The 10526-nt window shown below is 31.9% G+C and overlaps 1 protein-coding gene across 1 annotated transcript; it reads right to left on the bottom strand.

Moving 5' to 3' along the window:
• Window positions 1-284: 284 nt before the first annotated feature.
• LOC134727179 (uncharacterized) lies at window positions 285-9305 on the bottom strand. Its single transcript, XM_063591558.1, has 3 exons — window positions 9208-9305; window positions 1193-1906; window positions 285-903 (listed from the first exon to the last, which is right to left on the bottom strand). The coding sequence occupies exons 2-3, from the start codon at window positions 1817-1819 to the stop codon at window positions 487-489; spliced, it is 1044 nt and encodes a 347-aa protein (XP_063447628.1). The 5' UTR covers window positions 1820-1906; window positions 9208-9305; the 3' UTR covers window positions 285-486.
• Between the last annotated feature and the right edge of the window lie 1221 nt (window positions 9306-10526).

A 10526-nucleotide genomic window follows, 5' to 3' on the forward strand; every position in this document is an offset into this window, starting at 1 on the left:
GAAAATAACACAAAACGACCAAAAGACAAGCACTAGTATAAAAAACATAATGTAGTAAATCCAAAGACTGAGCAACACGAAACCGTTTTTTGTACCATTTGTTTTAAAACAAATTTTGACAACAATTCAAAGAATCTTGTTTAGAAGAAATTCCATGATCAAACTGAGACTCTTACTTCTAAAATTAAAAAAATGTATAAGATGTATTGATTAAAGTAATAGACTTAAATTCATGCAGTATTTTATTCTACAAAAAATTATTAATTTACAATTACAACATAATTTTAAGATAACACGACACAGAACATGAGACTATATCGAAGATTTTACACACAAAAGTTTGAAATAGATGTCAAAATGAATGAAAAAAATGAAAATACATAATAGTATCACATTATGCTTTTGATCAGAACTCGCCAATTCCTTATGTGTTCTTATACAATTACCATTACTACTGCTGTTATAAGACCACTTTCGTGTGATATATCATGCATATTCAAGACAGTCGGGAGGTATATATCCTTCAAGCAAGACCTCCCCATAGGAGGCGGCAAATTTATGAAATTTTTCGTTTAAGTAGTCGTTATTCTGAAGTTCATATTTTTTTCTGATATTTTCATTAGTGAGATCAATAATAGCGACATCTGAAGGAAGATTATTGACATCAATTGCTACAATTGTTTGGATTCCGTTTCTGTAACTTTTACTTTTCATTTTTAATCTAAGCAAGTTTTTTGCTGCGGAAAGGGTAGAACATGTTGATATGTACTTTGATACTAATCGAGTGCTTCCATATGCAACATGCTCTGCAACTTTGGTAGAGGACAAAGGGTTTTTGGCTCTTAATCCATTGTCCTTGTGTTCAAGCTCTCCTAGCAGTCTATATAACTTTCGAAATGCTTTCTGAAATCAAAAACAAAATATATCACGTGAAGAATAATACTCTTACTTAAAAAAATATTTTTACATACATCACATTTTCATGTAACGGATGACAATTTATACTTTATTTACCGAAAAATTCATTGAAATAAATAATTATTTGCGAAAAACATTATACAAATGTTGTATTCAATGTCTGACTTGTTAAATGTGAAAGAAAATAAATTTGATATTTTTTTTGTGTAATAAGCTGGTGAATGGTGATATAATGTTTGCTCAAAATAAGCATTCAAATCTTTGTAAATATTACCGGTTTTTCTCTCCTTATTGTTTCTGAACTCGTAAAGGTTGATATACGGCTGTATAAAGCATCGATTCCTGTTGTTGAACTCTCATAACTATTCTGGCTAGTGGTTCGACTTTCTGATACAGTCTCATAATCTGTATTGATGGCTATGCCATGTCTTTTTTCACAAGAAACGTCACCCAGCTTAGTTGTAGTAATAGTTAAATTTCGTTTCTGTGCATTATTGTCATTGGGATCAAAGGCATCATCGTCTTTTAAATTGTCGATACAGCTTTCATGTACTTCTAAATGTGTTGGTCTTACATTTTGTTCTTTATTTTCGGTAATGATATCATTTTCTGTCTGCAGCACCTCCTCCTCAATTTCAACTTTCATGTTATCCACACCCTGCTCATTTCTTTTTTTTTTCAGCTTCTTTCTATTTTCATTATCATTTACCGATCCTGGGTGTTTCCGTTTGGACATACTTCGAGTAACCATACATTGTGTTTCATTTTGAAGCTTTACGTTATGCTTCTTTATATTTTTATTTTCATGACGAAATTCTAGGGGTTTCCGTTTGGACATACTCCGAGTTGCCATACGTTGTAGTTCATTTTTAGACGTTTTAAAAACAGAAATTAGTTCCATATTTTGAGTTTAATGATCTGGTTGATATCAATATATCAAGCACTTCGTCGATCTCTTATTTGAAGTTACCACATAAGTGCGATACTCCTGCAACGGTAAATTAAACATGGATGTTTAATCTTCATATATTCATTTAGATGGTTAAAATAATAATAAGATGTTGAAGGAAGGTTTATTATAGGATAATTTTGATAAGATTCTTGTATCAAAGTAAAACAAGAGAGTTAAGTGGTACACATTTTGTATTATATCATATAGACAATCTGTACATTGTGTTGACTTTAATCCTTAATTGCCAGAACTGGTCCAATCCAATTAGTTATGATAATGATATAAAATATAACTTAATTGTGCAGATGATAAACTCTTATATCTTTTAAGTGCAGTTGATTAAATGGAATATCGTCTAATTCATTTTCAAAATTTCATTTTGACACTCGGGACTAACAAAGTTGCATTTACTGACAAATTCCTCATCTCAGATATGGACTTAAACGCAGCCTTTCACCCCAATAACTCTTCTATGAGTTTTATTTCAAGATGGCATAATTTTAGGATCCTCGATTCTGACTATTGCAGACGCATCTGCTGACAAAATATTATATCTTTGTGAGTTGTATTTCAGATATGGAGTCTAACGCAAACTTTATCAGTCACTCATTTGTAAAATGTAGGTCAAGATTACCATATATTTATCAGGAATCCTTAGTTATTCAAGAGGCATCTATGAACCAAATCTCCAGAACTATGACTTATACTTATACAACAGATAGATGGACTTTAACTTTGTGACGACCGACATATTAAACACTTTATCCCTCCCAGAATATCGTTTGACATCTCTGTAAAGGTTGAGAAATCCTAGACATAATGTTTTCATTTCTATTCGGTTTCGGTGAAATTTAAAAGTATCAACACACAATCATAAAAATAGGAATGTAGCTTTGTATGATATTTATGAGTTTCGAACAGCGGTATACTACTGTTGCCTTTATTAACCATAAATTCTACCAGTTATGAGAACAATATATCATTTGTGAATGCCTCTTGGTGACTTAAAGATGAAGGACAACAATAAAAACGTTCCATATTTTGGTTTTACCATGTATTGATATTACTATTGTCACATGTACAATTACTCCAGATTCCTTCATATTTTCATTGGGTATACGACAGACTAAAAAAACTGCTACATACTACAATTAAAAATCAGAAAGCTTCAGACAGTAGGGCAAATTATTCTATTCGTAACAACTGACAAATCATTGACAAATGTTTTTCATGGCAATCTGTTTGGTTGTTCTGTAAAGTTTCAAAGTATTAACAAACACCAAGTAGATATTTGAGAGTTTTAAAAATCATTTTCAGCTACTGAAACATGTTACCTTTAAAAACTTCCGATATCGGTTACGTTGAAAGTAAAAATATCTTTATAATGATTATTTTTCGGAATGATGAAAGCAGTATATATAATCATCTAAACAGAATCATAAAATAACTATTTTGAAAAAAAAAACCACAACCTAATAATCATTGTCCATGCTACGACGACAATTTGTTGTAAGAACTTGGTACGTTGTTTACATTTCTTATATAACCTGGTTTGGGGAAATCCCCAAATATGGGTCACGGATATTGTGCATAATAAAACATTCATTGTTATAAATATTTGGTATCTTCTTTTTATATAAAAAATTTAAGACAATGTTTTTATTTCAAAATCCTTAAATCTTCAATTTATATTCCGCAGAAAATAAAATTGTAGAATCGCCGAAACGCATGTAACAATCTCAAACCAATATCATATAATGGACAGGCTTAGTGCCGGCCCATAATGAAAATATGTTTTACTGAATACTGCTTTATTTTTTTACCTTAAGAAGATACAATCCTCAATACTCTACAACTTTGTACTTCTTAGGCTTAATAAATATTTTGATATGAGCGTCACTGATGAGTCTTATGTAGACGCAACGCGCGTCTGGCGTGCTTAATTATTATCCTGGTACCTTTGATAACTATATACATTTCACTGTGATTTTTTTAAATGTTAAGACTTAAGATGCGAATCTTTTTGTTTGTTTTCTTTGGACAGTATTTACAAAATAAAAAAAAATAATTGAGTTATACGTATTCTGCATACACACGTGTAGGTGTTTTAAATGTGGATGTGGTGTCATTACATTTGTTTATAGATAAATTAATGAAAATATCTCCCTCCTGTTAAGCTCCAAACTCGATTGAATTAAGATTTAGAGTTTTGACAATTTTGGCCTTCCTAATCACTAAGGAAAAACTTGTTGTTGAAATGCACATCAGATGTAGAAAATAAGTACGAAAGTAACTTCCAATTTTTAAACAAGATTTCAGGACAAATCTAAAGCAATCTCTCAAAGGAGAGAGACCAATTGAGGTAACAGGGAACTAGTCTGATCCATGCGTCACCCACAATGAGAATTTATAATTATTGAAAATGTCACAATCGGGAATATGAAGTTATATTATGAATGGAAATATTAAGAATCCGCGTCTGATGTCACTGCTAGTTCATGTTGCTTAATCCTTCGTTTTCAATGTTGTGTTTTGTGAACTGCTGTTTTCAGTTGGCCTTTTTTTTCTTTTTTGCCATTGAGTTGTCATTTTATTTTGTCTGTCTTGTTTTACGATTTAAGATTAAGTTAAAAGATTCGAGATTTTAATTGTCGTAAATTTGTTTTTATCGAATAGATAAAGGACGGATTTGTGATTTGTTTTTAAAACATCCTCTTTTGTGAATTATGATGGGGTTTATTTGGGATTTCCAATCTTGCTGGCACTTCCTTTTTTTTAAGGTAAGAAATTTCAAATAATGATAATGAATATAAAACAGTATGATTGATTCTATAATTACTATTAACAACAGAGGGAAAAGCATTTACAACATCAAAATCACGATGGAGTCAGAAACTCTTGTACTGATTAAGGCGTTACCAATTGGACTTTATTTCTAAAAGAGAGACACAAGATACCAAAGACGACATTCAATCGAAAATAATCTGACATGGTGATGGCTCAAAACAATAGATAACGGCATAAAAACCAATGTACAAAAAAAACACAACATAGAAAAGTTACAAATAAGCAACAAGAACACCACTTAAAACTGGCAGTGATCGCAGGTACTCCGGAAGGCTGAACAGATCCTGCTCCACGTATGTCATCCGTCGTGTTGCTCATAATAGTACGAACCCGGATATAAGTATAATTCGGTAGGTCACATTATAGACCAGGGGACGTTGCACAATAGCAAACTTGTGGTTTTCAATTTGACGTTCCTGGCCCATTCTTGCTTATATAAAATTATAATCTGGCGTATTAAATTATAATCCTGGTACCTTTGGTAACTATTATTATATCCTCTGTCGAGGCAAATCTAGAATGCAATTGTTTTTAAATGCTGTATGACATCCTTATTTCTCATTTAATTCTATCTTATTTTTCCTTGACAATGGTGTTGCTTTTCATTGGGTAATAGTAATAGTTTACAATGTTCTTCCTTTTTGGTGAGTCTTTTCGATAATATTTAAATAAAGTTTAGAAAGCCTGATAAAAATGGAGGGAAAAGACCTTTGGAAAAATCGATTGACACAGTTTTCATAGGAACAAACGAAAATTCTCCAAACAAGGTTTTATTGTTCGGCAATCTTGTTTGCCAATATAAAAAAAGAAGAGAAACAATAAACAACTAACGTGTTTTCCAAACGTGGTTTCTGAAAATCAAATCAAAATATTAGTATTGCAATATGTAGCGTAACCATTAATAATGATAGTGTGCGCTTTAAAAGATATATGTATATATATATACTGTAAATTCAGAAATTATTGCGTGCACTTATTATTGCAAATTTGTCATTTTACACTTGAATGCGATTTTAATTTTTATGATTTTGAGAAAAGTCATGCTTAATTCAGTTAAAATATTACAAAATGCGAGTTTTAATTATTGCGTTTACAACTCAGTCGCATTATTCGCAATAATAAGAACTTCGCAATAATTTCTGAATTTACAGTATATAACTCGTCTAAACATCAACCCAACAATGTTAGATCTATAAATTTGCTTTCGCAAATTTTTGGTTCTTCCCTCGCCGGGATTCGAACCCATGCTACTGTGATATCGTGACACCGAATCGCCTGCACTGCAGCCGTCCCGCTAGACCACACGACCACCTGGGCTCTCAATAAAAGAGCTTTCGGTGGGCATGCGTTACCTTTCCACGTCAGTTTTAATCTAGCGGCATACTACAGTACATGATATATAAGGTATGAAGATGTTATTGTTACAGATCAGCTAAATTATCTATAGTAAAATAAGGATCCTACAAATTAATGTAAGATACAGTCACAGAAAATAATTATATTCATAAGTACGTCTGAGTCTGTGACAACCCTACAACAGATGTATCCATCGGATCGCATCAATGATGGTGATACATGGCTGTGAACATAATGTATATACAACTCGTCTAAACATCAACCCAACAATGTTAGATCTGTGAATTTGCTTTCGCAAATTTTTGGTTCTTCCCTCGCCGGGATTCGAACCCATGCTACTGTGATATCGTGACACCAAATCGCCTGCACTGCAGCCGTCCCGCTAGACCACACGACCACCTGGGCTCAATATATATATATATATATATATTTATACGAGTCTAAATTGAAAACTACGTTCAAACCTATGCTTGCGTTGGATAAAAACCGCAATTTTTATACGTGTGCATGTCAAACAAATTTCGTTGTAGAAGGGTCTAAACACAGCACAAACAACATTTTCCAAGAGACCAAAAAAGTGAAAAAGTATATTTAAACAAAACGCATTTGACTAACAGGTCGAACAACTGATGCTCTTTAACCCTGCTGACTGCCATTGGCGATTGCCATATAAAATTGATCACAAGATGTAACAAAATGGATCTTAATATAAATTTGATACTAAACAGAAAAAAAATGTGTTAACTTGTGGCCACGATGTTGTGCCACAAACATTCGGGTCAATATTTCTTTAGTACACCAGATCCGGATTTCGACAATAAATGTCTCTTCAGTGATGTTAGGGATCGAAACGGTATTTGGAAGGCCATATAAAAAGTACCCTCATTTTTAGAAAAAAGTACCCTCAATTTAAGATCAACTCTTGCATTTTAAGAGTCAATATAGGATGAACGGATCATATAAACCGGAGGGAAAATATGATACATGCCCAAACCAAAAATATAAACGAGTCTAAATTGAAAACTACGTTCAAACCTATGATTGCGTTGGATAAAAACCGCAGTTTTTACACGTGTGCATGTCAAACAAATTTCGTTGTAGAAGGGTCTAAAAACAGCACAAACAACATTTCCCAAAAGACATGATGCAGGATCCTAATCTATTTTCCAAAAGACATGATCCACAGGATGCTAATCTATTTTAGAAGCATACAATCACTAAATAAATATATGTATATGTCTGCCTGAGTGAAGTGACAACTACAAATTATACCTTGTCCAACGGATTTCTTATGATTAAGTAATACCAGGCCTAAGAATATGTATAAAGTGCCTAGAAAATCAATCTAACGATGTTAGAGTAGATTTGATCCGTAACTTCCTCCCCGGCGCTGGGGCTGGAATCTGTACTCTTTTTCTAACTTCTACGACAACATCGCATAGCATTGCGCAGAGACCTTATCCCCTCCTCTAACTCTAGCTTATAAAAATAAGCCCTCGTTTCGGGAGGTGTTACCTGCTAGTAGGAATTAAACAAGGATCTCTGATACAATACACCAACTATTTATTTTTAGTGTACAGAAATGATCATCAACTCATCTCTTTAGTATAATTGCAAGATACTAATCTATTTTTTGATGCATGCAATCACTGTAACTAAATATTTGTATTATGTCTGCCTGTATGTAGTGACAACTGCAAATTATACCTTGTCCATCGGATTTCTTATGATTATGAAATACCAGGCCTTAGAATATGTATAAAGTGACTAGAAAATCAACCTACTGATGTTAGAGTAGATTTGATTCGTAACTTCCTCCCCGGTTAAATGACAAAATATATATATATATATATATAATTGTGTCATTTAACAGAATGTCAGAAAACCGATTTAATTATCTTTTTTGTAAATAACCAAACAATCACGGAAATAGTTGTTAATTGCTTCATATACTATACAATGTATTTAAAAATTAAGGGTTAATTTCCTTTCAGGAGAGATAGATCATTTTGTAAATGCATATTTTAGAAAATCCTATGATATTGATTAAGAGTATCACCTGCTATTTTATTGTCACAATTATGAAAACTTCCGACCAAACGACGTTTAAAATCCCCGAAGGTACTAGTAAAAAATTGAGAAAAGGAAATGTGTAATGTGCCAAAGCGACAACAACCCAACCATAGAGCAGACAACAGCCGAAGGCCACCAATGGGCCTTCAATGTAGCGAGAATTCCCGCACCCGTAAGTGTCCTTCAGCTGGCCCCTAAAAAATATGTACACTAGTACAGTGATAATGGACGTCATACTAAACTCCGAATTCTACACACAAGAAACTAAAATTAAAATGAATACAAGACTAACAAAGGCCAGAGGCTCCTGACTTGGGACAGGCGCAAAATTGCGGCGTTGTAAAACATGTTAATGAGATCTCATCCCTCCCCCTATACCTCTAGCCAATGTAAAAAAAACAGTAAACGCATACAATACGCACATTAAAATTCAGTATAAGAGAAGTCCGAGTACGATGTCAAAAGATGTAACAAAAGAAAATAAATAAAATGACAATAATACGTAAAAAAACAACAGACTACTAGCAGTTAATTGACATGCCAGCCCCATGAACATCGGTATACTACTGTTGCCTTTATTCATGGTAAAGACACTAAATAACAATATAATTCAATTTCATCATGCTCAACAACAGCCTGATTGATAGAATAATAAATATTTAAAAAGAATAGAACATTTTGAGTTATGTCCTTCACCGGACAATTGGGTGAGCCTTTATGGCGTTATTTTCCAGATAGAGAGGATCGCCCGTTTCCCTGCTGTAATAAAATTCATCAAATGTTAATTTGATCGTCATTATGCAGGATAATCTAGAAATAATACTTAATCCCAACTCTCTTATAACAACGGTGTTAACTATCAATTCTAAGAATTTAATTTGCCGAATGATTCGTGCTAAACAGCTTAATATTATTTTTTTCATTCTTGTTACTTTTCTTATTCCTCTAAACATTGTTGCGTTATAAAATGACTTTGTCGGACATGGATTACGTTAATATCGCAGATTATAGCAAATATAAATAACAGGGTTCTTTAAACAAATACGAAATATAAACCTTACCTGATCAGAGAATGCTTATTTTCTCAAACTAGATATAAGTAAAAATCAACCTTGCTAGCAAATTAATTTATCATTGACAAAACACCCACATCAGTTTTCGAAAAATTTAATACGAAATTACGGCGTAATCATCCTTTTTTCTAACATTGACCTAGTTCATGTATATACTTATAAAGTATTTATTTACAAACAGCGACTTCAAATAAATTACATAAGTATGGATCTTTTAAACTAAAGTATGAACAGGATATAGATATAAAGGTACTTAGTGAATCTCACTGACGATAGTAACATTTTACAATTCTTTGAGTGTTATATTTCATTTAAATATTCATGAAAATTCATATCAATATGGTTCAGTAGCAAGTATATTTACATATTATTCATTGGTATCATACACCAAAAAAGTAAAGTTAACGTAGAGGGATAATTGATTTGAGATTTGTGTTTTGACTTAAAGATTAAATTTTGGGGTTTTCTTGAAAACTAAGTGATTTTGTATACTCGTCCACCTTTTGTGACCCGCAATGACAGTCAAGATAGTACAACACCTTTTTAGGTAAAATAAGTTGGTAAAAACATATTGGACTTGAGATCTAAAATATTTAAAGGTATAGTATGAAGCACGAAATTTATAAACTGTTACTTTCATTTTTATTCTAATTCGAGATCCCAATAAGTTTTTATTTATTTATTTCTTCTTTTTTCAATAGTATTATCATAGAAAATCATCATATTTTACTATTTGTATAATGCTAAATGAACTATATATTAGTTTATACGAGCGTTGCTTCTTTAATTATTTTTTTTTTAACCATCTGCTTGCTGGGTGATTAGAACAAAAAAAGGTAATTGATGTTCCTTTCATTAGGTTACTTTTTGTGTGCATAACTCCGATGAAGAGTCAATTGGTTTTTTTTACAATTGTTATAACAAAAATATACGATTTGAGAAATCTTCGAAATGGAATTTTAATTTCCAATGGGTATCCCACCATTTCAATTAAATTTCTTAAAACGGATTTAAAAGTAACTATCTCATCTTTTTTTTTGTTCTGATCAAATGTTTTCATTTCTAGTATGTACACAAAGCGTTTCGATCAAACATTGTTAATATTTAACTATTAAAAATATTTCATTTACAATTAATTAATTAAGATATTTGTTAAAAAAAATCTAGATAATATTGTATATAATGACATATTTTCGAATTAGAACATTAAATAAACCCACTCATTATGTTTTAAAACGGTGTGGTTGAATGAATATTAAAGTGTTAAAATTGAAAAGTTGTATCATTTGAAATATTTTTCTGTAAAT

This window comes from Mytilus trossulus, chromosome 7 (assembly GCF_036588685.1).
Source record: "Mytilus trossulus isolate FHL-02 chromosome 7, PNRI_Mtr1.1.1.hap1, whole genome shotgun sequence".
Taxonomy (NCBI): Eukaryota; Metazoa; Mollusca; class Bivalvia; order Mytilida; family Mytilidae; genus Mytilus; species Mytilus trossulus.

Coding starts and splice junctions, on each gene's coding strand:
- LOC134727179 (XM_063591558.1), bottom strand. CDS start 1,819: ATGGAACTAATTTCTGTTTTTAAAACGTCTAAAAATGAACTACAACGT. Junction 904..1,192: donor CAATAAGGAGAGAAAAACCG/GTAATATTTACA, acceptor TTTTGATTTCAG/AAAGCATTTCGAAAGTTATA.